The sequence below is a fragment of the Elephas maximus genome, chromosome 20, assembly GCF_024166365.1.
Source record: "Elephas maximus indicus isolate mEleMax1 chromosome 20, mEleMax1 primary haplotype, whole genome shotgun sequence".
Taxonomy (NCBI): Eukaryota; Metazoa; Chordata; class Mammalia; order Proboscidea; family Elephantidae; genus Elephas; species Elephas maximus.
Window position 1 is genome coordinate 47,168,114 of NC_064838.1, and position 27,578 is coordinate 47,195,691.

General features: G+C 52.6%; 2 protein-coding genes across 7 annotated transcripts in view; both read right to left on the bottom strand.

The window, feature by feature from the left end:
• Positions 1-163: 163 nt before the first annotated feature.
• HHATL (hedgehog acyltransferase like) lies at positions 164-10,440 on the bottom strand. Its single transcript, XM_049863465.1, has 13 exons — positions 9,884-10,440; positions 9,379-9,667; positions 7,542-7,660; positions 7,130-7,197; positions 6,477-6,590; positions 6,167-6,361; positions 5,597-5,806; positions 4,992-5,163; positions 4,277-4,421; positions 4,124-4,159; positions 1,146-1,347; positions 544-685; positions 164-346 (listed from the first exon to the last, which is right to left on the bottom strand). Exons 3-13 carry the CDS (start codon positions 7,645-7,647, stop codon positions 225-227), a joined length of 1,512 nt encoding a protein of 503 aa, XP_049719422.1. The 5' UTR covers positions 7,648-7,660; positions 9,379-9,667; positions 9,884-10,440; the 3' UTR covers positions 164-224.
• A 2,382-nt stretch (positions 10,441-12,822) lies between these two features.
• The window catches only part of CCDC13 (coiled-coil domain containing 13), a 56,941-nt gene continuing 42,185 nt past the window's right edge, over positions 12,823-27,578 (bottom strand). For 3 of the 6 annotated variants that reach the window (XM_049863460.1, XM_049863462.1, XM_049863458.1), the window contains 3 exons: positions 19,332-19,486; positions 16,610-16,724; positions 15,106-15,941 (listed from right to left, as the gene is read on the bottom strand). In XM_049863460.1, the coding sequence (XP_049719417.1) occupies positions 15,782-15,941; positions 16,610-16,724; positions 19,332-19,486 (430 nt within the window). In that variant the 3' untranslated portion in view covers positions 15,106-15,781. Of the gene's footprint in view, positions 15,075-15,105; positions 15,942-16,609; positions 16,725-19,331; positions 19,487-27,578 lie in introns of those variants that run through there. The other 3 variants (XR_007514506.1, XR_007514505.1, XM_049863459.1) reach the window with 3 other exon arrangements.

Genomic DNA, 27,578 nt, shown 5'->3' on the forward strand with positions numbered 1-27,578 from the left:
GCCAAGGTCGGTGGTCTCTATACTCTAGACTCTGTGTGCTCCAAGAGCTTGACTCCCCTCCCTGGGGCCCAGAACCTCCAGCTCCTTATCCAGCATGGACAAGGTACCTGGGACCACTGGGAGAAGGGGAAAGGAACAGCCACGCTGTGGTAGAAAAGTCTTTTATTCTATTGGTCAGGTCTCAGGCGTAGCTGAGCTGAACCCTTCCCTCTTCCCCCTCCCACCTACTCTGGCTTCTCTTTGTCCTGCTTCTCCTCCTCCAGTGCCAGGGTTCGCTCACGCTCCTTCACCAGCTGGACACCACAGTAGGTGACAAACAGGATGGCCAGCGTGGTCTGGGGGAACCCTGTGTTGGGGACAGGACATCAATGCCTGGGGCAGCACCCCTTCCTCAGTGACTGTGCTCTCGCCCCAGCCCTCTCCCCACCTGACGGACCCTGCTGAGTCCTTGGGGGGAGGTGAGGTGGGAGAACATTTCAGAAGGTCATGTTCCTCAAGGTTGACGCCTGGCACATTCTGCATCGCCCCATCCCTGTCCCTCACCTGTGAGCAGCAGGCGCCGGGCAACCAGCTGCATGAACTCGAGGCTGTTCAGGCTCACAAGGTTGTACATGACGATGGCCCAGAAGTTCATGGCCCCAAAGAGGGCCCGGACCCTGCGGGACATCTGCTCCGACAGTGAGGCCTGCCCATCCACAGAAGCGTCGGCAGCAGGACAAGAAGCCCAGAGGAAAGAGGACGTAGTGGTCAGCGGCCTTCCTATATGGCTGCTCAGGCCTGGGGATATGCTGGGTCTCTGGGAGTCCCAGGCCAGCTCTCTCCCATTGTTGAAAATAGGGAAACTGAGGTCCAGAGAAAAGGCAGGACTGACCAACACAGGCACGCCCTGGTGGCCCACGCCCCACAGTTGCCCTTGTTGGGGCTCCAGTTCGTGCCAAGAAAAGTGGCTCATAGGTAGAGAACACAAGGGCAGAGGGTAGGGAGGGCAGGATTCCTACAGGGTGAGTCATTGCCCTGACAACCAGGAAAGTGGTGGTGAGAAAGTTCTGGACTGGGGGGCAAGTGTGGCTGGACAACTCTAGGGAGTAGCAGTGTTGCCCCCTCCAGTGACCCAGCCAGCCCAGCCCCAGACCTTCCCTGCTCACCTCAATTCGTGCTAGGGGCCTCCACTCTGCCAGCATCTGCACCCAGAGTTCAAAGTTGAGACCAAAGCAGTTAAGGAATGACCACAGGTAGACAATTTCACAAGGCCCCAGCCACAGAGTGGTGATGGCAAATGTGGCCACTGTGGCCCCCAGCTCTGGGATCACCGCAGAGTGCTCCCCACCAATGTGGTTGTACACGTACCTGCAGGAAAGGCAGGAGAAGGGGCCGATGGCAGTATGGGAAAGGACAGGTACAAGATGGGCAGAAGATACACAACAGAGCAGCCCTCCTCAACCCTATCACCCTGGGTACACTGAAGAGTCCTGCCCTCAGGTGACTGCTCTTCCTCCTCTGCCCGATTTCAAAATGTGGAAGGCTCAGCCCGCAGACTTCATATCTTCTCTAGTGATCTTCACTCACTCCCCAGGTGATCTCATCCAGACCTAAGACTCTAAATATTGTCTCTATAATGACCCCAAGTTTGTCTTTAGCAGTATATCTGACTGCTACTAGACATCTCCACTTGAACACTTATTCCTCCATCCCTGTCCAAACCTGCTTCACCCTCATCTCATCGCCATCCATTCATTCGCTCAGGGCAGAAGCCTTGGTGCCATCTTGGATTCTCATATTCCCTCACCGCCCACATCTGATTCAGCAAATCCTATTGGCTCCACTCAGTCCTGACCATTGCTCACCACCACCACTACCACCACCCTAGTCCAGGCAACCATAGCTCTCACATAGACTATTGCAAGAGCCTTGTAAGTTGGTCTCCTTTCTTCTGCCTTTGCCCCTCCCCTATAGTCCCTTCTCCACACAGCAGCCAGAGGCATCTTCTGACAATATAACGCAGATCATATCACCTCTGTGTTTAAACCCTCCAATAGCTTCCCATTGCAATTAAAATAAACTCAACCCCCTCACTATAGATAGAAGGTCTCATCTAGTCTGGCTCCCTGAGTCCCATTCACTATGCTCTGGCCTTATTGGTTTTTCTGTCCTTCAAACATATACAGCTGGGTCCTGCCTCAACGCCTTTGCACTTGTCGTTCCTTCTACCTGGAATTCTCTTTCCTAGATCTCCTCATCACTCAAGTGTCAGCTCAAATGTCACCCACTCGGAGTGGCCTGCCCAAACCCCAACTAAAGAAGTATCTACCCTGTAGGTAGGCTCTATCCCATTATACTGTTTTATTTTCTTCATAACACTACCACTCTCTAAAATGATCTTATTTATGTGTTTGTTTACGGTCTGTTTCTCCCCACTAGACTCTAAGTTCCATGAGTTCAGGGTCTTTGCCATGTTCACTGCTGTATCCCCTGTGCCTAGAACAGTGCCTGGCACATAGTAGGTGCTCAATAAATATTTGTTAGATGAATTCAGTGGAAGACCCGTTGAGTGACTGGCTTCTCTGTCCTTGACCGCCCCAGCCACCCGTTTCCATAGCCACACCCCTGACTTTGTCACCACTTGCACTTTACTCCTTTCTAATTCTCACTCTTTGCCCAGTCCCTCCTGACCTTCTGGCTCCCCAGCTCCATCTATTCAATCTCACTGACCCCTTTCCCATCTTGCAACTCCTCCCATCATCATCGCCCTCCTTAACAGGCTTATGTCACATGAGTCATCATTATAAATAGCCTAAAAATCCTGATCCCTCACTTCTTCCTCCTCATCTTCCTCCAAGCAGCAAAGCCCTAATGGGGGAGCCTTCACATACTGGAGTCCATCAATTCACTGCCCCCAACCCCACCTCGCTGCTCAACGCCAAGGTTTCTCTAGTCAGCTTCCCCCATGCTCTGCAATAGCTGTTCCACCCATAGCTCTCCTTCGTGCATGAGTGGTGTGGTAGTGGACCCAGGCAGAGCAGGGAGGAGGGGAGGCACAGACGCTGCTTTTCCCCATGCCTCCAACCCTGCATCTCTTTGCTGAAGACCTTGCCTCCTACTTCATGGAAAAAGCCGAAGACTTCAGGTTGAATCCTTCATCTTTCCACACCAACATCCAACATGTCATCCACACTGGGCGTCCTATTTGGCGTCATGAACACGGTGGCTTGCCTCGACCACCTGGACCCTCCCCAGCCTCCTAAGAGCATCACAGTGCTGTACGTGTCCACACAGTTGTCCACACACTCCCATATAGTTCCTGGGTTTCCTTTCACTCCTTGCCTGCCCCTGCCTCTCCAGTGAAAGGCTGAAACCTCCACGTCACCAACACTAGTGCTCAGTCTCCACCTTCCTTGACCCTCAGCAACATCTGACCCAGTTGTCCCCACCATTTCTGGAAGATGGTCTTCCCTTGGCTTCCAGGGTATAGCACGGTCTTGACTTTTCTACCGCTCCTCTGATCACTCCTTTCAGTCCCTTCTGCTGGCTCCTTCTTCTGCCCCCAACCAGAATCCTTCCAGGCCCAGTCTTGGCCTTCCCATCTCTCCTCTTGCTCTGCTTTCTATCTTCAGGACTCATATACTCCCATGGCCTAAAGACCACCCCCACACACTCATGATGCTTAGAGTTCCATGAGTCCTCCAGCCTTCTCTGAACTGCAGACCTTCAGCCCCAACCATGCCCATGAACCTCTATGTCTCTCAGATCTCAAACATTTCTAAAACCCATCTCTGGAAACCACACACTTCCATCCTCACAGATTGTGGAGAGGAATCTGGGAGTCATCTTCTTCCCATTCTCAGTTCCCCAACCCATGGACAACCCCTGTTCACGTTGCCTGCTGGGTGTCTCTCTACTCCCACCACTTCTCTCCCACTTTTAGGGCCCCCTCCCCAGTCCAAGCCTCTATGTCATTCACCTCCACTTCGGCCATGACCCTCTCACAGCCCTTCTTGCTTCCTCTGGCCTAGGGGTGATCTTTACAAACGTGGCTCAATCTCAGTACTGCCTTGCTTAGACTCCTAGTTGGATAGATGTGGCCACCCCCTACCCCACCCCTCATTTCAACTCTTGCCCAACTCACTTGCAAAGCCAGTCGTTGATGCCACGGTCAAAGTGCCTGTGAAGGGAGTGCAGACAGGTGGCAATCAGCCGGGCTCCAGCCTCCCTGGATGTGATGGGACCAGGCTATGGGAAGGCGGGGACCCAGGGGCATGCCCCCGGGCCTGGTACTCACGTTTCTGCGAAGACGTAGAGCGCAGTGATGCACTTCGGAGGCTTGGGAGGGTCCAGGTGGTCGAGGCGCGCCACCGTGTTGACGACGCCAAATAGGACAGCTGCCTTCACCCAGTCGTACACCAGGTTTGAGTAGGCCAGGCCAGCTGGGGAAAGGGCGCGGTCACCACGGGGGCGGCGGGAGGGGGGTCGCCGCGCTGGCCTCCCCTCCGTGGGCCTCTAAATCCCTAGGGAGGCTCTGAGGTCTGCTTTCCCCAAGGAGACGCTTTCCCCAGGTCCTGGGGGAGGCTCTTGCGCTGGGCCAGCCCCTACAGAGACCCCCGCCCCCTACTTCCTGGGGAGGCTCTAGGCCCCATCCCTTGGTGACCGCTCTTGCCTTGTTCTGGGGGTGGTCTTTGGGCCAAGCCCGCCCCAACAGAGACCACTTCCTGGGGGAGGTGCTGAGCTCTGCCTGGCCCACAAAATCCCCCTCCAAAGTTGTGGAAATCAGCCTGAGGCCTCCATGAAGTGGGGCGGGGTGTGTCAGATATGGCTCCCCTGTCATGGGACAAAGCTAACTCCAAGTCTCATGAATTTCAAGGAATAAATCCTCCACCCTTGGTTAGGTACTGTGTCCTCTCTGGGCCTCAGCTTCCCCAGCTGTGAGGCTGAGGGGGGCACAGAGGGAAGGTCTTCCTGGGTTGGTGATCCCAGTTCCCGTCCCTGCGTGCACGCACCGAGAGCACCATCTGGGAGGCGGTTGGCGAACCTGAGGTCACTGGGGATGGTGAGGATGTAGAAGAAGTGAAAGAAGACGTCCACGGTTATGATGGCCACCACGCTGAGGCCTGCCTGGGCCCGGATGCGCCATAGCTCGCCATCTGGCCTTACCGGTTCCACCTGGCTCACCTGGGGGGGGGGCAGGTGTGGAGCAGAGCGTCTGAGGGGGGAGGCAAGCACTGCCAGAGGTGCCCTGTCTGAGAGGGATCACCATCTCCCTGGGGATCTGAGGGTAAAGGGAGACAGGCTACATCCTGGGATTCCTGCCTGAGGATAGATAGAGACACAGGCTACCTGGAGTCTGAGGAGGGCTCTCAGGCTACCAGGGGAGACCCACACCCAGACCTCTCTTGGTAACCCCATTTGAGCAGCAGGGGGACCTCCATGCTCTGTGATCCCTGTGTTGAGGAGGGAGGGGCTTCTTCCTGGAGTCATGCCTGAGTGTGGGGACACAGCCTGCCCAGGGAGTCCTATCTGAGGTGGGAGAACCGACCTCACTCTGGGAGCTCCCTAGACAGGAGAGGCCTAGTCCTGCCCTGGGAGCCCACAGAGCACCCCTCACCTGGGCGTGGAAGCGGTCAAAGGTCATGATGGGCCCGAAGAAGAAGAATGGCAGGTAGAAATTGTACTTGAGCAGGTCAGCTAGGGAATAGCGGCGGTCAGGGTGGGCACACCTCTCCAGTGCAAAGCTGGTGCAGCGCAGCACCGTGAAGCCACTGCCCCCATGAAACAGCACCTCTTGAAGATCAAAAGTGCCTGTTACAAACCCGCTCTGGATGGGAGAGAACAGGCCACCAGCTCACCAGTGTGCCCCTGTCTCCGGGAAGCCTACCCAGCTTCCCACAGGGGCCCATCCTGGCCCTGTCCCTTCCTCACTTCCAGAACCAGTCAACATTGGACATTGAGCGTCAATTTCATGGCTGGGATAGAGCAAAGAATGAGCCAGACACCTCCCTGCTGGGGTGAAGGTGAACACCTTGTGGGCCAGGGGTACTCTGTAGTCAAGGGCTTGGAAATGAGTGGGAAAGCAAGGGGAACACTTGGGGATACTTGGGAGGCAAGGGCTTTGGATGAGGTGAGAGGCTTGGGGTCCCATCCCCACACCCCTCACACAGTCTTGCCCATTGCACACCTGCCAGGAGATGAGAGGATCCAGCTTGAAGGAGGCAAGGCTGGCCAGGCCAAGGCCGAGACAGAGCCAGGGCTGGCCCAAGAGTGAAACCACATAGAGGCCCACACAGTGGCCAAGCAACAGCAGCATGTACCTAGGGCCCATCGTACCCACCACGGCCAGGACCCCATACACAGCATACATCCAGGAGCGGAGCTGTGGACAGGGAGACAGCTTCAGTCGGGGCTGGGACCCAGCATGGATTTTCCCCAACCCTTGTGCCTAAGGAGGTAGAGGAGGGGGCAGCTGGGGTAGTCTGGGTCCAGCTCACCTGGGGGGCTACCATCGTGCAGAGTTTAGCAAACAGCACGTGTCCAGTGAGGGCGAAGATGATGGCATTGCGGAAAGAAGTGAACCACATCATCCACTCGAAGTCAGCCACATCCTGAGGTGGGCCCACGCAGGAGGAGGCCGGCAGGTTAAAGTGGGGGAGGGGACAGGATGGGCTGGCACCTGGGCTGGTCAGGGCCCCAGTACCTTCCCAGCCCCCCACATTCTTCTTATGCATTAAGAGGCAACAGTGGCTGGAGGTCCCTCTGTTCCCCTGTGAGGGAAGGGCCCAGGCATAGAGAGGAATGAGGGGCACCACGTGGGCTGCCCTGCCCCTCAAAGCTCCTGGTGTAGTCAGAGCACGTTGCCTGACATTCCACCATTATTGTTTTGCTCCCGGGAAGGGTGGTGTTGGAGGCCCCTGCTGAAGTACATCTCCACTTACAGGACCCATCTCCTAACTGAGGAGGGGCCAGTGGAGATGCCGAAGGTGCGGAAGCTCAAGGCAGAAACTCTCCCCACTGTGAGCCTCAGTTTTGCCCTCTGTTACATGGGAACTTCAGAAACAGGGAAGAGTGGAGGAAAGGCGTGGGATGGGGAAGATGTACCAAGGGTCAGGGCCCCTGAGACATTCTTCAGGTCTGGGGGACCTACCATCTTCCGGCCAATGTACTCCCAGCCAGGCCTCACAGACTCCCGGAAGGCCTTCCTGCGGGACCCATCTGAGAACAGAGTGTGGCCTCAGGGGATGGGGCCCCTTCACACATCCCCAGTCCCTATGACTGGCCCCCACCCTGAGGGGAGAGTATTGGGTATGTCCCTGTCCCTGTCTGCTTCTCTCTGGGTTCCTGTGTGTCTGAGTCTGGGTCTCTGACTTCGTCGCCGAGGCAGCATCACCCTGTCTTTGTCAGTGTCTCTGCATCATGTCCCTGTGACTGTACCTGGCCACCAGGGCCTGGGGAGCACCCTGGGTCTGGAGCCTGTGTGTTTCTGGCCTTGCTTGATGGAACCCTGAGGGCCCTAGGGAAGAAGGGCCCCACTCTCTGCCACAAGGCTCAGAAGTTACCTTGTGAAGCCTCAAGGAGGTCTCGGCCTGCGTAAGCCAGGGCCCCACTCAGCACCAGGGAGTAGAGGCCCAGCTCGGCCGCAGGCAATGCCGTCTTGATGCCCATAGCCTGGAAGGGACTGGGGACACAGGTTTAGTGAGGACACTGCAGCCGCCAGCCCTGCCAAGCCCCACCTCATGGTCCCCAGTTGAGGTGGTGGAGGCCCCACTCTGATGAGAGACTGCCCCTCCTACTCCTTGGGTACTTTGTGGCATTGTTCTCCCCTCCCATGTCCCCTGTGTCCCCCACTCCTTCCAGGACCCCCAACACCCAGTGCCCCATCCTAGATGCCCCTCTAGCTCCCAGCTCTCCCCTTAGAAGCCTAGTCTCCACTCTCAGCCTGTCTTCCTCACTGCATCTATTCCTTCATATCTTTTGGGCAGGCCGGTCCCCACCCTCTGCCAAAACCACTCCTGCCAAAGCCCCCATGACCTTCATATGGAGAAACCCTATCTGCATCACCTCAGTAACGTTCCCAGCCCCCAGGGTCCCCATCCTCCTCAGTCATCTCCCCTAAGGCCCCTCCTTTGACCTACCCCCACTCCCTGAGCTGCCTTTCCTTCCCTGAGACCCTGTGACTTCCCCAGGTCCTGCCCCAGCCTCCAGGCTCTCACTGACCCCCATTCCCCCAACAAACCCCTGAGCCCCAGCAATACCATGTCCCTGGTCCCTGCCTGTTTCTGGGGCAGCACCAGCCCACTGTCTCAGTGCCTGTGCACTCAGGTCTTGAATGCTGGTCGGAGGCCGTGCTATTTGAGCAGGCACCCTGGTATAGCAGGTGTGGGGCCAGGAAGGGCCAGGCGGGCACCAAAGGAGGGCACTGGCTGCTGTCCAAGGTGCTGATCGGTATCAGGCCCAGGGTGAGCCTAGCTCCCTCTTGCCAGGGCCTGGCTCATCCCCAGGAGTCCTGCCAGGCCAGGCCATCCCTGGGGCTTCAGCTAGCACCTATGCCCTTCCCACCCTGCTCTGGTCTGGCCTGGGGCTTTCCCAAGGGCCATGTGGGTACAGACTGTCATGAGTCAGGGCCTGAATTAAAGGGAGGATCATCCAGACTCCCCTCTTGGCCTGGGTTGAGAAGTGGCTGGTGTGGCGGTGGCTCCCACCCTAGAGCCTCCCCCAGATCTCCTTCACCTGCCCTGCAGCTAGCTCTCCTAGGTCCCCCCAGTCAGCATTCTCCCCATTATACAGATGGAGGGTCGTGAACCAGAGATGGGCAAGGACCTGTCAAGGTCATGCAGTGAGCCTGGTGCAGGCTTCTGTCTGCCTCCCCTCAGGACCAGGTGTGTTCAGCAAGCCCCTCCGCAGTCTCAGATAAGGGAAAATCCTCCATGCCCAGGGGGTGGGGGGCTGCTGGCTGGACCTGACTCCTGCTGAGAAGGCTGAGGCACCTTCTCATGGGCCGAGTGGGGGGAGAGAGGCCCCGGGGATCGGGTTAATGGAGCAAGAGCTTGAAACCAGAGCACGGTGAAGAGCCCGCGAAATAGCTTTGTCAGCTGCCTCCCACTCGCCACTTTCCAATTTTAGCTCCCCATGGCCGGTGCGGGGTGTCCCCGGTGTGGCCTCTGTGGGCAGGGCCAGAGCTGGACCCCGGCCTGGGGCCTCTTCCCATAGACGCCCCCAGGCCTGGGCTGGCCTGTAGACACAGGGGTGCCCCTGCCCCGGGTCCTGTTGCCTCAGGTGCTCAGGTGCACCTGGGGTAAAGCCCACTTTGGGGCCTGTGGTCTGGATGAGGGGCCTAAGATGGGCCCCACAGGTCTCAGGGGCCCCAGAGTAGCTGCATCTCCAGCTGGCACTGACCTTGAGGAGGCCGTGAGGGACCCTGGCACACTGCCCACCTCGGGGCTCTGAGGTCCTGCGTCCGACCGTGCGTCTGTCCGACCAGCTGGGCTCTGGGGCCACGGTGGGGTGTGTCCAGCCCTGGGGTCCCCACCCCTTCAAGGCTATGAGTGGTGAGTGGTGACAGCCGGAGAAGGAGGGGGAGGAGGAGGAAGGCAGGGGGGAGGTGGCCTTCCCAGAGCGGAGCTGAGCGTTGTGGAGCAGAGCCGAGTGCTGCAGAGCTGCTGGCCACAGGGAGCCACAGAGAGGACTGTGGGGGTGGGCGGGGGAAGGGGTGGCCGGTGGCATAGGCTCAGACAGGGACACCTGAGCCTCACCTCAACCTGCCTCCCCTGGCCCCCAGAGAGCTTGTGCCTCCCTCTCACTGCTGCCCGGGACTCCCTCTTCCAGGAAGCCTTCCCCGTGGCCCTACCAGCCTCACCAGACTTGTGAGCCCTGACCCCACCACACTTGCACACACACTCACATCTTGGCTCTGGGAACCCCAGCTCCCGTCTTGACGTGTGAGTTCCCAAGAGCTGCCCAGGGCAGATCGTCTAGCCCCTGCCATGGTCCTTCTCGTTAAGCCAGAGGTCTAGCTGGCAAGGCAATAGTGCCTGGAGGAAGACTGGCTTGCCTAATGGGATTGGAACTGTCATGAGGCATGTGGCTGAGAGGGGTCCTCATACCCCAGCCTTGTCTCACAGGAGTCATCCAGGTGAAGGAATGCTAGCAGGCTCACTTGGCACAGTTTGAGTGGGCACTTGGAGCGGCTGGCATCATTTGACAGCAGGATGGAGGCAGACAAGAATGTCCCCAACCAACTGGGTCTCCTGGGAGGGAAGAGTCAGGGCCAATACTCTGGAAAGGGGCAGAGAAGACCTCAGCCCTGGCTACCTAATGGGGAGGGGTATCCTGATGACCCCACCTAAGAGGTCAGGAGCCTCTGATTGTCCCTTTTGGGGTGAGAACCTCTGATTGTCCCCTTTGGGGTGAGGACCTCTGATTGTCCCTTTTGGGCATGCTGTTTGTACCATGCCTGTAGAGACCTACCTGTTCATGTATGCACCTGGGGATAGGAGCTGTGTGACCATGATCAGTGACAGGTCCTGGAGCCCCTGGTGACCCCCTGACGACAGCCATAGGCTTGGCTGAGGATGGGAGAGGAAAGGGCTGCTCCCCACCCAGCAGGGGTCCTTCCAGTGCCTGAGCAAGGGGCAGGCAGGAGAGAGGTTCCCTTGCCCACACCACCACGATGTACTTAGGCAATGGGCATCCTCCCAAACCTGCAGACACCACTGGCCCAGAGGAAGAAGCAAGGAGACCCCAGACAACACACCACATAGTGACCCTGTGGTACATGTCTACACATGCGCATGACAGGACAAGCAGCAACCACAAACCCAGAGACCTGCAATCCACGCAGACCCCAGCTGTGAGCCTGTGCCATCTGTGGGCCGCAGCTTTCTTCCTGCTGTCACTGCTGTGTCCCCAGAGCAGAACCTGGCATGTAGCGGCTGTCCAGTAAATATTTGTGGAATCAGCGACTGCTTGGAGACGGCCCAAACACACCCGCTTCTCAGAGCCTGGTTTTCAATCCAGAGACGTTGCATCTGGGTGAGGTGTCAGCACAGAGCTCACCTGTGAGGGTCACTGGTCCCTGACCCCGAGAAGCTGTGAATGATGATTACTGCAGAGTGGGTGCTGCAGTCAGGGGTGGAGGTCGCTAGAGGAGACCAGTGAGGGGGCCTGAGCCAGACTGCAGAGGTTAAAGAGGCTTCCTGGAGGGGGAGACACCTGAGCAGTCCTGAAGGTACTCAGTGATGGTCAGAATAAAATAATAATGCTAGCCAGGCCTGATTTTAAGGCTGTACCTGGATTCTTTTTCATGTCACCACAACCCGTGGTAGAAGAGGAACTGATGCACAAGGAGGTTAAGCCTTTGGGTCAGGCCTATGAGCCTCTGGAACTGATTGCCCTGCAGGGTGAGGACCCTGCTCATCCACACCCACGCTGCCCGAGACCAGCCTGGGCCAGCCTGACATCCAGCTGGTGCCAGCTCAGGCCTGAGGAGGGAATCAGGCAGGTGGTGTGGCCCCGGGGTTAGAAGCGCAGATTTAGCCCACTGCCTTGAGCCGCAGCTCTGCCCCGTTGGTGTGATTTGGGCCATTCTCTTCACTTCTCTGGGCCTCAGACCCTCGTTTGTGAAATGTACATACTGCTGGCCCTAATCTCACTGGGTTTTGGTGGGGGTGGTGTGGTGGTTTTCCAAGGGCTTACTACTTGACAAGGGCTTGGCTCCATGAACTGCTCATGAAGAGGCTGTGAGGGCCCACAGTGCCCTGCCCTCCAGAGGCCCAGAAAGGCAGGGACTCACACACTCATCCAGGCGAGCCCCACACAGCGGGACTGGCAGGGAGCTTGGCCTGTGGGGATGGCAGGAGGTGTGGAGGACAGGGGAGGCCCCTTGAACCTGGGCCTAGACAGTCAGCTCTACCCTGTGTGAGGGGTGGTGGGAGGGAAGGGGGCATGGTGTGGCCAGCCCACAAAAGGAGGGGCAGGAAAGAAGCTGTGACTGGGCTGAGGCCAGCATAAGGACCTGGGGTCAACTTCCCACAAGCCACAAGGGCCACTAGAAACATGGCGGGGAGGGGGCCGATTCTCTCCGGCCTCGGGGACACCAAATCGTTGTTCACCTCTCCATGTTTTTTGTTGCTTGAAGTAAAAAGGCAGGGAAAATACCCTCTCTGTGTGTGTCTATCATTGTGTTTTGTGACTGTTTGTTTTGTATTGCATGTTGTTTGTGGCAGGTTTATATTCACGTGTTATGTGTGTGTGTGTTTATCATTGTGTTTTGTGACTGTTTTGCATTGTATGTTGTTTGTGGCAGATGTACATTCATGAGTTGTGTGTGTGTTCTGTGGTGTCTGGGTGTGTGGTGTATACGTATTGTGTGTGTTTGTGTGTGTTATGTGTGTATGCAGGGAGCAGGGACTTAGGAGACTGTGTGGAGGCTGCACCTCTGGAATGGGGTGAGCAGGCAGAGACTTCCTGGCTGTGAGCTCTCTGGGCAAGAAGGCAGGGAGAAGAGGTCAGCTCTGCCCATTGAATGTCGGGGACCCAGAGTAGCACCCCAGCTGCTCCTGGAGAAAGGGAGGGGCCCAGTGGCAGCAGAATGTGTTTGGGGCTCTGCCTGAGTCACCTTGTCCAGCTCAGCTGCAGTGTCCCAGAGGCCCCATAAGGAGCCACGGCCACGGCTCAGCGGGGTCTCACCTGTCAGTGCCAGAACCTGAGCACCTAGGCCTGCAGCACCTGCCTGCTGTGCAGCCACAAAGAGTCCTCACCTGAAGCCTCTTTACCACCTGGCCTCTCTCCTTGTCCTTGCCCCTTCACACATACCTTGTGGCTCTGGGCAGGGACCTCAGTGTTCTTCTCTGTAAAAGGCAAGTCCAGCCGGCCTGCTGCCCACCTACCTGAGGTATAGGGAGATCACCTCAGGGCTCAGGGGCAGCTGGTACTGCCCAGGAGGGGCCATGGGCACTAACCTGGACAGACAGGCTGCCCTACTCCCCATTCGGCCCACCTGGGTTAGATCCCTCAGGGCCTCACTCCTTGGCCCATTTGACAACCCTGCCTTCCCTTAAAAATTCTTCTCCCTGGCTCTCCTGGGCCTCTCCTTCCCACCACCCTCTACCTCAGGGAGATGTGATGGGCAGATGGCTTCCTGACATCTTCCACTTCCCCACCCTGGACAAGGAGTCTGGGAGCCGCAGGGAGGAAGGTGGGGGGCTCTGGTGCCACAGCCCGTCACTGCATCCTTCACTCACCCCTCCTGCCCCTTCATGGCCCTGTTTCCCACGCCTCAGACTGGACCAGGAGCTCCCTGAAAGAAGGAAGCAAGCAGATATGCCTCCCATCCCCGAACAGCCTGGAGAGGCTGGTGACTGATGGCTGAGTAGTTGGTGACCTGTGATGGCTCTGTCTCCCCAGCTGGCCTGGGAGTTCCTGGAGATCAGGGGCTGTGTCTGACTCACCTTGCACTCCTGTGCCTGGGGCAGGGAAGCTGCTCAACGAGCACTCATTGAACTAACAGAGGAAATACTAAGAGCCGTCATTTATTGAGTGCTGTGTGCCAGGCACTGCTCTAAGCATCTGGCACCTCTAACTCATTGAAGCCTGAAGAGAGCCTGGATGAGGGAATGGAGCAGACCTGGCCTAAGCCGGGGGTGCCGATGGCAGGTGCCAGCAGATGTGGCAAGGGGCCTGCCTCAAAGCTCCACAGCTGGGCTCTCAAGGTTGCCCGCAGAATTCATAAACAGAAACAGTCGTCTTTATACCCACAGTTGGCCTGAGCAAGGACCATGCCCACACTGACCTCTGCAAGACCCAGCTAATCAGTTTACCCAAAAATGGGCAAACAAGATTTACTGTGCCCCATTGTCTGCAGTGTTTCTCCCCTCTTATGTAAATCCCATTTTTTGTGGGGTAAAATCAATCTATTCATGTATGTTCACTTCTGTACAAGGGACATACATGGTTAAATTGATTTTCTCAGTGTCTTTGAGTTATTCTTTGACCCTATAACAGCCTTATGAGGGAGGGTTCTATCATTGTCCTCATTTTACACTTCAGGACATGGAGGCACAAAAACCAAGCAAACCCAGTGCTGTCGAGTTGATCCCGAGTCATAGCTTATAGTAACTCTATAGGACAGAGTAGACCTACCCCATAGTGTTTCCAAGGAGTGCCTGGCGGACTCGAACTGCCGACCCTTTGGTTAACAGCCGTAGCACTTAACCACTATGCCACCAGGCTTTCCAATGGAGGCACAGGAAGGTTAAAAAAAACTTGCCCAAGGTTACGTAGCTGGTGAGTAGGGAAAGCATCTACCCAGGCCCCTGTTCACACCCTGTGACCAGGGCTGTCTTCTCTCAGCTGGGCTTCCCCTGGGGGAGGCGGTGTCCCCCTGATATGTGTGTGTACTCATGCATGCAAGTGTGTGTCCCTGGGTGCACTTGCATTTGTGTGTGCCACTATACAGGTGACACAAGTGACTGTGTCTTCACGTGTGGGAGTGTGTCTGCACATACGTGCATGCTCCCCTGTGTGTGGGTGCGTATGCAGGTGTGTGCATGCTTCTGTGGGCGGTGCTATGGGGGCCAGTCAGCCAGGTGTCTGTGGGCACATGTGCACATATGCACAGATGTGTGCTCCTGAATCTAGTGTGTGTGCATTGCATTTCTGTGAGGACCTGTGTCTGCACACATGTGGCCATGATGTTTGGGGTCCTTGGGGCCACCTCTTCCCCATGGCTGTAACCAAAGTTAACTGGAGGTGACACTGTGGCAGTCACAGAGGGGTCCTGCACCTCCCGCAGCAAGCCCTCCCAGCTTGTCCCTGTCCCAGGGCGAGGGAGGTGCACGGAACCCTCCACCCTGCCTGCCCAAAGCTCCTGCATAGTCCCACCTCTGCCACCACCAGCACCCACCAGCTGCAGCATTCTGGAGGCAGAGGGCAGTGTCTTTTGGGGCAGCTGGCTGGGGCAGAGCTGTCCAGCTGTGGGTGCACTCTCCTGCCCTGGGCAAGCTGCTTGACTGGAGGACTCTGGTTTTGGAGTCAGGCAGGCCAGGGTTAAATATTACATCTGCTTCTTTCTGTGAGCCTCAGTTTCTTCATTCCTAAAATAGGGGGACAATCCCCTGGATGGTTGGAAGGACGATACGGGGTCAGGTTTCCACAGTAGATGCTCACTCACTAGGAGCTATGGCAACTATGAAGATCATTATTATTATTACAAGTCCAAGGGTCTGCTGCTGAGGGAGAGGCTGACATGGCTGAGAGCATGAGGAGGTGGTACCCCAGGTCTGTGGGAGGGGGGGCAGGGGGTGGCCACAGATGGAGCCTTGGGGGGTGTGAGGGATGCATGAGGCACTCATGCCCTGGTGTGGGGGCAGGGTGGGCTGGGTGGCCAGGGGGATACACCCAGGCCAGAGCACGGAGGGCTCTCCTGTATGAGGAGCTACGTGGGGGTGCAGGGGCCCCCAGCTAGGACAAAGGCAGTCAGCACCTGCCGGAGGGACTGCCTCTGTCCTTGCACAGCTGGCTGGCTGTCCCAGAGCTCTTGCTGATGCCAAGCTGGCCGCTGGGCCTCTCTGTAGCCAAGCCTGCCTAGGGCTTCATCTCCAGGCTCCACCAGGGCTTCTCCTTTGCCCTCCTGGCCTGTGTTCTTGGCTTTGGTTATCTTGGGGAGCCTCTTCTGGGAGGAGGGGCTGAGCTGGCTGCCTTGGGCTGGCTTCCTGGGGTGGCTGGAGTCCTCACACAGAGCTTTGTCCTCTCAAGGCCTGAGGATGCCCAGTCTGGCCAGGCTGACACTTGGGCCGCCCTGCTAGTGCTTGTCTGCCTTCTGCTGCCGCAGGGCCTGCAGAAAAACCCCTTTCACCTGGTCCAGGGTCTCGTGGTACACACGGAAGTCCTCCTCCTTCCCCCGCAGGGCACTACCCAGGGCAGCCTTCAGCATGTCATTCTCTTCCACCTGGATGGCCAGCCTGGACCACATGGAGACAGGGCTCAGCATTGCCCCAGCTGTGTGTACACAGGGGCCCCTGGGAATGGGGCTTCCAGCATGGACCCTTGGGGCAATAGCCATGCAAGAGTCCTCTCTGGGGCTTGCCCGCGGCCCTGGGCCTGGCACCCAGTAACCTACCAAAAACCCACTACCGTCAAGTTGATTCCGACTCATAGCAACCCTACAGGACAGAGTAGAACTGCCCCGAAGGGTTTCCAAGGAGTGCCTGGTAGATTTCAACTGCCGACCTTTTGTTTAGCAGCTGTAGCTCTTAACCACTACACCACCAGGGTTTCCTGACACCCAGTAGCTCCCATCAAACGTTGGCTGCATAAGGAGAGTATTAATTGGCAGAGGTTCCTTCTCCTTCCTTTCCCATCACTGCATTTGATCTTAAATGGCTTAACTGAGACAAGTGGGTTCAGCAACCCACGCCTAATTAACCTCTTGGGACCATGGCGTCATCAGGGTCCTGCTGGGCCTGTGTGCCCTCTGATGGCCAGTCCCTGAATTGCAGGCCTAGAGCCCTGGATCTGCCTTCTGGGCAAACAGAAGTTGAAGGTGCAAAGCCGACACCGTCCTTCTACTCATCAAACCACCTCCACCCAAACAACTTCACCCTTTCAGGAAGGCGGGGCAGGGGAGCACCTGGTGGTTAGCTCCTCCATCTGGGATTCCATGGGCACGTCAGAGAGCTGGGCGAAGGACGGGTCCTTCCTGTTGCTCACACTTGGGCTGTGCTTGGTGTTAGAAGCTGGCGGACCTGCAGGGGTAGCAGCCACTTTCTGTGATGAAGCCACCTCCCTCTCCTCTCCCGATGCCCACACCCCCTCCACGTGTTTGCTCTGGGTGTTCCCACTGCCTGGACTGATTTCCCTTCCTGCTTCTCCTCTTGCTGAGCATTCACTCCCTTCAAGGTGCAGGCTGAGGGCTGCCCCCTCCAGAAGCCCTTCCTGATACCCGCTCTGCTTTCCCCTGACCCTGGCTTTGGCCTCTGCAACAGCCCTGGCTCAGCCTGCTTTGGACCAAGTTGGTTTCCCATATCACTGTCTCCATCTTTATGCCTTACAAGTTTCTGGTAGTTTGTGTCCAACAAAAGAAGCCAGCAGGCCTGAGATCTGGCCTGGTGGTAGGCCCGAGTCTAGGCCATCACTACATCTGATGCCCTCACACCACTAGGTCCCCTCCTCCTCTGCCAGCCCCCATCTGGGTCAGCAGCTCCATACTAGGAAGCAGGGGATCTCGGGCAGCCAGCGACCACAGAGCCACATGAGAAGGGAAACTGAAGTCATTAGGCTGATACTCAGAAAAAGAAGACAAGGCCCAACTCGTGGGGAACTTGGGCAAAATCACAGCATCAGAAATTCTCTGTGCAGAAAAGGGCCTCAAGGTGGTGTGGTTCTCAGGAGTGGTGTGGCCCCAGGGGAGCTTGCCTGGCATCAGACCTGGCTTTCATCCCCTCTGCTGTGTGGCCTCAGGTAACCCAGCAACCCCTTTGAGCCAGTTTTCTCACCTATAAGATGCAGATAATAGTTCTTGCCTCTAGAGCTTTGTGAGGCCTGAGTGAGTTCATGAGTTCACACTTTGACTTCGGGGCCTTGAGTAACTGGGCCTCAGTGGCCCATGACTTCTCTAATCTCTCATTCCTCCTCCCCTCACCCCACTCCAGCCAGGCTGTCTCGTTGCTGTTCCTCCAAGCCTCTAGCCAAGCTCCCAAGGCAGCAGCACCTTTGCACTTGCCCTTCCCTCAGGCTGGGTGCTCTCCCCCCAGGTATCTGCATGACACGTCCCTGCCCCCATCTCTGCTCAGTGTCAGCTCCTCAGTAAGGTCTTCACTGGCCAACCCATAAATAACAGCTGCTTCCTCTGACACCCTCCCCCCACCCCGCTTCTGCTTCAAGTCACCACGTGACCTATCACGTCTTTTACTGGTTTACTTGTTTCTTGTCTATCTCCCCCACTGGAATGGAATTCCAGATTCTGGTCTCCTTATTTTACAGGCTGGAGGTTGCTACGCTCCCCAAAGAGGCAGTGCTCTGTCCATGTCACAGGCCAGCCAGTAGCAGGGACCACATGGACACTGTCAGGCAGCTGCTCCCTTACTGTCCATGCAAGACCAAAGGGGCATTCTTGCTGGAGCCCTCAGAAAACTGTGTGGCTTAGTCCTCCCTGGTTGGGAGCCTGACAGGAGGTGGGCCCGAAGCTTGGAGACACAATACTTCTGGCAGGTCAGTAGGGTTGAGCCCCAGGGACCTTCTCCAGCCTGGACTCTCAGCAGTTGCTGGAAGTCCTATCATGGCCTGGCCCTGCTGGTGAGAGAAGGGTAAGCAAGAGGCCCCTGGTGACCCATTTCTGGCATGTCCTTCTGAAACATTCTGACCTCGTCTGGGCTGAGTGCTGGGAACAAGATTCCGAGTGTCCTTGGCTGGGGGAGGGAGTGGTGGACTACTGGGGATGCTGGGAGACAGTGCGGTGGGGGCAGTAGCACCTCTACCCCAGAACCTGGAGGGTGGTGGGGTAGGGAGGTCAGAAGGAGACAGGCCCAGCCCCTCCACACTGGAAGTTCTTCTTCCCTGGGGGTTAGCCACCCCAGAAATGGCTTCTGGCTCTGGGATCCCACAACCCCAGCTCACCCCAGCCCAACACGATGCTGATGCTGCTGGTCTGGAAACCACATCTTGAAAACTGCTGTATTAGAGCAATAGGCCTTTTAGATTAAGACAACATTTCCCAGCTTCCTTCTGCAGCTGGATGTGGTCAGGGGACAAGGATATGGGCATTGGGATGAGAGGAGGAGCAACACCTGCAACTTGAGGGCCGTACCCTTAAAAGGACAGGAAGGGGTTGTCTCCTTCCCTTCTCCCCTTCCCTCTGCTGGTAGGGGAAGTGGAGCAGCCATCTTAAACTATGACATAGGAGCTGAGTATCGAGGGTGGTGGAGCCACAGACACAAGAAGGAGCCTGCGTTACAGAACCTATGGAGAGGTCTACTTAGCTTGACTGCTGCCACTGCTGTGTGTGTCTCCCCAGCAGACCAACTTTGCCCCACAACCAACCCTGAGTACAGTTGGCTCAGGACAGTGTGGGTTCAGGGCTAGGGTAGGGATGGCAGTGGAGGTGGTAGCTCAGGGCAGTCAGCAGAGGCACTACGGGGTAAGGGCTTGCAGCTGGGCTGGGCTCCTGGTTCTGACTAGGAGGCCAGGGAAAGAGGATACCCAGCAACTGGGGCAGGGAGAGTGCCGCCCTGGTGGAGGCCTCTGCTTCCCACATTCTCACCAGTGGGGCTGAACAGTGCTGCAGGTTGGCTCCGCCATCAGCAGTAAGGTTGGCCCCATCCCCACCTCACCTAGAGTCCCTGCCCCAGCCCTACCTGCTTTGCTCCTGGGGGCTGCTTTCTGCGAGTCCGGCGCCCGCCCGGGCTCCAGGCGCATCTTCTCCAGGTGTTGCTCCAGCACTACAGCACGCTGCCGCTCCTCCTGGAGCTTCCTCTCTGACTCCAGAAGCTTGCTGTTGCTCTCCTCCACCCTGGGAATCAGAGAGGAGCAGCTGCCACACCCCTGGCAGCGCGGGCAGGTCCCATCACACCTGCTCAGGTGCTCAGCGAGGTGGGCAACTCTTAACATTGCTGGTGGTGGGATTTAGTTTTCTTAATTTTTATTGGAGTGACACAGGAATAGGCATTTAAAAATCATATCATTCTCTCCAAGGCTTATGATGAAAAAAATCAGCAGCCCTTCCTCATGTCTATCTCCTGTTCTCCAGAAGCAACCATTTCCAACACTTTTAGCTGTTTCTTTGAATATTTACCGTCAGATTTCTATAGATGCTTATACTGGTATTTTTCCTAAGGTTTAAATAGCATCTTTTTTACTTCCTGTCATGTAACATGAGAATTTAGTTTTCTTAAAGTACTGTCTCCTGAAAACACAGTCACCTCCCTATCTCTCAGTGTAGTTAGATTACCATTTTTTTTTCTGAATTAATATTAGGTGGTGTATTAGTTTTCTACTGCTGCTGTAACAAACTGCCATAAATTTAGTGGCTTAGAACAGAGCAGATCTATCATCTCACAGGTCTGTAAGTCAAGAGTCTGGCACTTCAGTTGGTTTCTTTGCTCCAGGTTCCACAAGGCTGAAATCAAAGTGTCGGCTCCCCTGGGCTCTTATCTGGAGTCTTTGGGGGACAACTGGTGGCTAGGCTCATTCAGGTTGTTGGTAGAATTCAGTTCTTGGTAGTTTCGGACTGAGGCCTCCATTTCCTTGCTGGTTGCCGGTTTGGGTCGTTCCCAACTTCTAAAGGCCAGCTGACTACCTCTGTCTTCTAAACCAGCAACAGCAGGTCCTTCTCATGTTTAGACTCTCTGCTCTTGTCTGCAGCATCGCTCTGACTGACCCCAGCTGGAGAAATTTCTCTGCCTTTAAGGGCTCCGCGGATTAGATTGGACCCATATGGATAATCCACAATCATCGCCCTATTTTAAGGTCCATAACCATAATTACATCTGCAAAGTCCCTTCTGCCATGTAATACTAAGCACTGATAGATGTAACACCAGAGAGAGAAGGGCACTGGGGGTCAAAGTTCTGCCTACTACAGAGGGTTGCATCGTTAGACCAATTATTCAGAGTGGAGATACACAGTGCACTAATGATTGCCTTTCATATGTAATTTTCTGCTTTTCCTGGAGTTAGTGATCACCTTTCCTCCATTGTTTCATTTTCCACATACTGTACTTGTCATAAATTCATGGGCCTTGAAGGCCTTTTTATGTGGTTATTTCACACCAAGGATTTGTTTTAATCTCTCTGGGACTGGGTGTGGTGTTTCCAGCTTCTGCGGTACTACAGCTCAACCAGAAGGCCAGGGCTCTGCAAATTAGGGTGGCAGCCTCAGTAAGTGGTCTTTCCACCTTGGTGATGGGCCAGAAAGATACAGAATGGCAACAGTTTTGAACAGTATACAGCCCTGGTGGTGAAGTGGTTAAAAGCTGAGGCTGCTAACCAAAATCTACCAGCCGGTCCTTAGAAACCCTATGGGGCAGTGCTACTCTGTCCTATACAGTTGCTATGAGTCAGAATTGATTCGACAGCACACAACAACAACACAATCTTGGCAAGGAAGGTTTAGGGCCCTAGAGAAACATACATGCCCAAAGAGGGCTGTCGAAGCGTATTCTTTGAAACTTCATTTTTAAACCAAAGAAGCTAAAACAATCTAAAAGGTCCATCAACAGGGGAAAGACAAAAAAAATGGTAGCAAACTTGTACTATGGAATATGATGGAGCTGTGCTGGCCAGCATGGTAGCTGCCAGCCTCACATCTACATGTAGGTATTTAAATGAGAATTAATGATTATTCATGAAAATTAACCATTCAGTCCTTCAGTCACACTAGCCACATTTCAAGTGCTCAAGGGCCACGTGTGGCTACTGTTTTGAACGGCACAGACACAGAACATTTCCGTCACTGCAGAAGGTCAGTCTGCAGAGCACTGCTCTAGAGCAATGAGAAAGAATGGGTAGATAGATCTGTATATATACAAACATGGATAGATCTCTGAGTCATAGGACTGGTGAAAAAGACATATAATATACCGTTTATGTTAAAAAAAATTCACTAAATAGTAAATTTTCTATGCCCACCTATTCATGCCTGTAAATGCAGGAGCAAAGGTCTAGAAGGGAACGCTCAACAGATACTGGGGGTGCGGTGGGTTAAGGAGCAGGCTTGGTGGCGACATCCGAATTAGACTTCAGCTTCACCTGTTACCTGGAATGGTAACGAGGAGGCTCCGATCTTTTATTTCTATTGACAAAAGCTTATAAAAAGACTGGGGCACTGACTTTCTGTGATTTGTCAGTTAGAGGCCAGTACAGGATGAGATGTGGCCTTGCCTATCCTCACCTGCCTGGCATGTTGGATGAAAAGTGGCTGGAGCCATTGGGGGTGACTGAGCAGTGGCCTTTGGAGCCAACAACCTGGGCCTCACATTGCTCAGCCTCCTCAAAAATCTGCCTCAGGTAGGGACTCACATGGCTGCCTCATCCCCCACTGGGCATGGGAGGATAAATCCTTTCCATCCATAAATCTGATTGTGTTTCCCAAGGCTGAGGCTAACCCTCACCCATCCACCTCCTGCCCCCTTTAAAATACTCCTGGCCTTGGCATTTCTCATCCAGAATGACCCTCACTATGTCTTGGCTGTGACTTTTCCTCATGAAGCCCTGATCCTGAAAGAAGGTCACACCACTCCATCATCCATTCACTCATTCACTCACAAAACATGTCCTGACTGCCCACATATGCTAGGCACTGTTCTAGGTGTGTAGTGAGGGGCAGTGGACAGTGAGGGGCAGTCTTTTTCCCAGAAGTCACCTGCTGCTGCCAGTGAGCCCAGAGGTCAGAACCCTGTGAAGCTGAGGGAAACTACACCTGTGGCCAGGACTGGCAGATCCAGCAGTACAGTAAGAATACACATAGGTGATGGCAAACCGCTGGGCATTTAAGGGAATCAGTTGCTTGAAAGAGGGGTCCAGGCTGGAAAATCAGCCCAGGTTACCTGTTGACGTGGATATAGCAGAGGAGGCAGGAGGGAGAAGGCTTAAACATGTTTCAGTGACTTCTCAACAAGATTTGAAAAATATTGTAGAAGAGCTAATACAGTGAGAAAGAGCTCTTAGAAACAAGAAGAAACATCTCCGAACTTAAATACTCATCAGAAGTACTGAAAAATGAAATGGTCCCTGGTGAAAATCAAATCAGTGATCTTGAAAACAAACTGGGGAGTTATCCTGGAACACAGAGTAAAAATAACCCAAGAAGTGGCAACTATTAGTGAAAAGATAAGAGCCATGGAGGACAGAATCAGAGAATCTAACCTCCAAATAACAGGACCTCTAGTAAGAATGGGAAATGCAGAAAAGAAGCAATAATGAGAAAAATGATAAAAGAAATTTTCCCTGAGCTCAGAAAGACCTGAAGTTTTCAGATCAAAAGGGCTCACTGCACCAGATAGGATTACAAAAACAGACACCCTTAGACACAGCTGGTGACATATCTGAACTCCAGGATAGGTGAAAATCTTATATCAACAACCCAGCTAGCAATTTTTGAGTACTTTCCATGAGCCAGGTGCTGTGTTAAGTAAGGCACTGTGCATGCATTATTTTATTTAATTCTCTAAGCAACCAAAAGGACACATTAATATTTCAAGAAGAGACAGAAGGCCTGAACTTTAAAAAAGGTTGTCAAAGATGTACCTTCAAAAAAGATATCAGGCCAAGACAGGTTCTCAAGGAAGTTCTATCTAACCTCCCAGGAACTGATCATTCTTACTGATCAGACTATTCCACAACATAGAAAAAACCAACAGCTTCTCATATGTTTCTAAAAGATCCAATTTCACAGGTAGTGGGAGAGCAAATGTATTAATTTTCTATTGACACATAACACATTGCTGTGAACTTAGTGGCTTAAAACAACACATATTTATTTTCTCACAGTTCCTTTAGGGCAGAAGCCGAGACTGGGCTTAGCTGGGTTTTCTGCTCAGGGTCTCATACGACCGAAATCACAGTGTCAGAAGGGGCTGCTATGTCATCCCAGGCTCGGAGTCCTCTTCCAAGCTCATTCAGGTTGCTGGCAGAGTTCAGTTCCTTGTGGTTGTAGGACAGTGTCCCCATTTCCTTGCTGGCCATTGGCTGGGAACTGTTGCAGCTCCTAGAGCCCGCCCACCAACCCCTACCATGGGGCTCTCTCCACAAATTGGCAACTTGCTCCTTCAAGGGCTGCAGGGGAATGTCTCTGCCGCTTCTACTCTCTGACGCCTTCTGTCTCTGACCTCTAAAAACCTGTGGCCGTGGAGTTGATTCCCACTCATAGCAACCCTGTAGGACCAAGGAGAACCTCTCCAAAGAGGTTCCAAGGAGCAGCTGGTGGATTCAAACTGTCGACCTTTTGGTTGGCAGCCAAGCTCTTAACAACTATGCCACCAGGGTTCTCTCTGATCTCTAGATTCTGATTTAAAGGACGAGTCGAAATCAACTAGATGGCAGAAGGTTTGGTTTGATTTTTGTGGTTTGGTCAGGCCCACTCAGGTCATGTCCCTTTTGATTAACTCAAAGTCATCTGATTAGTAGCCTTGGACAGTGAAATCTATGAGAGCTAGAACTCAACGGGACTGCCTTGTTTTTCCAGGTCTTATGAGTTTCGACTCGACTGTACTGGGTTTGGTTTTTTGGCTTTTATAAGTTTTCTGCCTTTGACAGGGTGCAGCCTTAATATTTTCTATTGCTCGTCTTAGTGGAAAATTTTTTAGTTTTCCTTGTCTGACAGGTTTCCACCTTACGCAGGTTCTGGCTTTAGAAGGTTTTACTGTATATATCTGCAAAATCTCTTTTGTCATGTCAATTAGTGTAATCATGAGAATGCTATCCTATTATATTTACAGGTTCTGCCCACACTCAAGGGAAGGGAAGTATATAAGCCACGGACACCAAGGGGTGGAAATCTTGGTGGTCATCTTAGAATTCTGCCCATCACAGTAAAAACAGAGGGAAAAAGAAAGAAAATAAAATGCAGTGGAATTGGAAGAGAATACTGCAGCAGAATACTGTTCAAGGAACACAAGGCTTATTCAACACTAGAGGTATAAGACTCAACATTAGGGTTAAAGCCACGTGATTCTTTTGGTAAAATCATTAGCCATTTCTGACTGAAAAAAAAAAGTCAGAGTCAAACGAGAATGGAAGGAAACATCTTAACACAATAAAATATTTTAAAATCAGAAACCAATAACCTATCAATAGAGGAACGGTAAATAAATAATAGTGGATTCACACAATAAAGTACTAAGTAACCATAAAAAGAATATGCTACTGATATGAAGAGAATGTCTGCGATATACTGCTAAGTGAAATAAGTAGCAGAAGAATATGCATAATGTATGATCAACTTAAAAATTTTATAACAAATTAAAAATTTAAAAATCCCGTTGCTGTTGAGTTGATTCTGACTCAGAGCGACACTATAGGACAGAGTAGAACTGCCTCAAAGGGTTTCCATGGCTGTAATCTTTACGGAAGCAGACTGCCACATCTTTCTCACATGGAGTGGCCGGTGGCTTTGAACTTTCAACCTTTTGGTTAGCTGCAGAGCGCTTAAGCACTGTGCCATCACACTGTGCCACCAGGGCTCCTTTTAAATTCAAAAACAGATAAATATTAATGCTAAGGTACCTCAGCTGATGAATGGAAAACAAAGTTAGAGGGATATGCAGGAATCATTGACCAGTTTATCTGTGGGGAAGGGGCTTTCGTTTCTCTGCTATGTATTTCAGTAATGCTTATATTTTGTTTAACTTTGTAACGGGAAATAATAAAAGACATCAACGGCAAACACCATATAAAATCATAAAGGGTTTTACGAATTCCCACAAAATTTAGGAACCACCAAACTTTTGATTTCTCAGGTTCTTCCCCCAACGTGCCTTCCCCATCATGATAAAATGTCACTGTCGCTCATGCAGTTGCTCAGTCAAAAAGCTTGGGAGTCACCCTTGCCTCCTCTTCCTTCCTCGCCTCCCGCTTCCAATCCATTAGCAGGCCCGGCAGCTTTTCCCCCAAACACACCCCAAAGCCCGTTCCTTCTCACTTCTTCACTGTGGCCTGGGCGGAGGCTGCCCCTCTAGCCTGACCTGTACGGATGTCTAGCTCCACTCAAGACCTCTCAAACCCTTTGAAACTCAGATTTCTTTTTTGATCAGTCTTTGTCCACACTGATTTTCTCTTCCTCAATTACTAACTGGTCTAACTCTGTTAGATCTTCATTTGTCAACGGCTTTGAGTGTGATTCTCACAGTTCTTCAACGTCATGTGTACTAACTAACTAGCCTCACGAAATTCCAAGTATGTCGAAAGATTTGTCTTTTTACTCTGTAATTGAATTTCATTGTATTTAAAACACTTGCAAGAGTCTGATTAACTTGACCCAGTGCCAGTGTGAAGAATACTAAGTAGTCAGATCGTTAGTGAATGCTTTTATGTTTAAAATGTTGCTTTCACAGAAACTATAATTGTGGGGATGCTGACAAAGGATTCTCGGATGAGGAGGTCCCTTAGACCCAGAAATTAATTTACTACAATGATACACGATCTTTACAAAGATAAACCTACACAATATTATATAGTATATGCACAACACATAATATTACATACATAGTGTACGAAGTGCTCTTGTAAATCAAAGAAAAATATAAAACAACCTGAACAGGCATTTAACAGAAAAGAACACATAAAAGGCTATGAGCACATTAAAAATATGCTTATTCTCTTTAGGCCATAGCAAAAGCACATTAAAGCAGCAAACTATTAATTTTTTAAATTAGTTTGGCAAAAATATTAAAGACTGATAAAACTGTGTCTGTGAGGATATGCGGAAATGGTCAGTAGTTCACATTATTGGTGAGAATGTAAACTGATTCATTTTAAAAGGGCAGTTTGCCATTATTGTGAACATTTTAAATGTATATATTCTTTGATTCATCAATTCCACTTTTAGGAATTTATGATACAGAAACGCTACCCCCAAAAATGTAAAGATGTGTTTAGTGTGAGTCCATTTTTTAATAGTATATGTAATGTATGCACATGTGTATATAAATTGAATGTACAAAGAAAAAAAACTGGATAACAGTTCTTATCTGTGAAGAATGAGGAATTGGGGGCTGGGAAAGGAAGCTTTTTTGCAATAACTAAGTATTACATTGGAGCCCTGGTGGCACAGTGGTTAAGAACTTGGCTGCTAACCAAAAGATCAGCAGCTCAAATCCACCAGTCACTCCTTCAAAACCCTATGGGAGAGTGCCATTCTGTCTATAGAGGTCGCTATGAGTCAGATTTGACTCAACAGCAATGGGTCTGGTTTTGGTTGAAGTATTACTTTTGTAATAGAAAAGCTAATAAAACTTTCAATAAGGGTTTTAATGCCAATGTGAGGGGCAGAAGACATAAACTTGGGCTCCTACAAGGCAGCAAGCTGGAAGTGAGTCTTCTACATAAATCTGGAAGCCTCTAAAGAATGCCTCATTTGAGGTTTAAAAACTATCCATCTACGAGCCCAGGGAAGTGGCAAGGAAGCTCATAGTTTACCAGGGCCTTAAGTGTGGGGGAAAAAAACCACGCATGAGAAACTGAAGCACAAGGGCAGCACTCATGTGTTCAGGAAATTTTAAGCCAATAAATTAACATAAAGTACTAATCAGAGACCACTGAAACCCCAAAGGCTCCACAGAAACAAAAGCAGAGCCACTCTGTAGGAGCACTTTCATAACCCAGGCCCCTTAGGACTCCTAAGAGGAAAAAAAAAAAAAAAAAAATCCCCGCTGAAGATAAGCTCACAAAAACAACACAAAAATATAAACCACACAGGGAAATAATTCACCATGAGGGGAGTCAAGAGCATTACTTCGGATCCTAAGTAATGAGGAAGATAGAGCAATTTTAAAGGGACTAAGTATTTGGTTTTTAAGTAAGTCTAATATTTATTAAAAAGATAAAAGCGAGAAATCTTAATGAAAGAACAAATGCTACAAGAAAGAGAACAGGAGGTTTACATTAGAA

Coding starts and splice junctions, on each gene's coding strand:
- HHATL (XM_049863465.1), bottom strand. CDS start 7,647: ATGGGCATCAAGACGGCATTGCCTGCGGCCGAGCTGGGCCTCTACTCC. Junction 1,348..4,123: donor ATCAACGACTGGCTTTGCAA/GTGAGTTGGGCA, acceptor CCTTTCCTGCAG/GTACGTGTACAACCACATTG. Junction 686..1,145: donor GGCCCCTAGCACGAATTGAG/GTGAGCAGGGAA, acceptor GTGGATGGGCAG/GCCTCACTGTCGGAGCAGAT.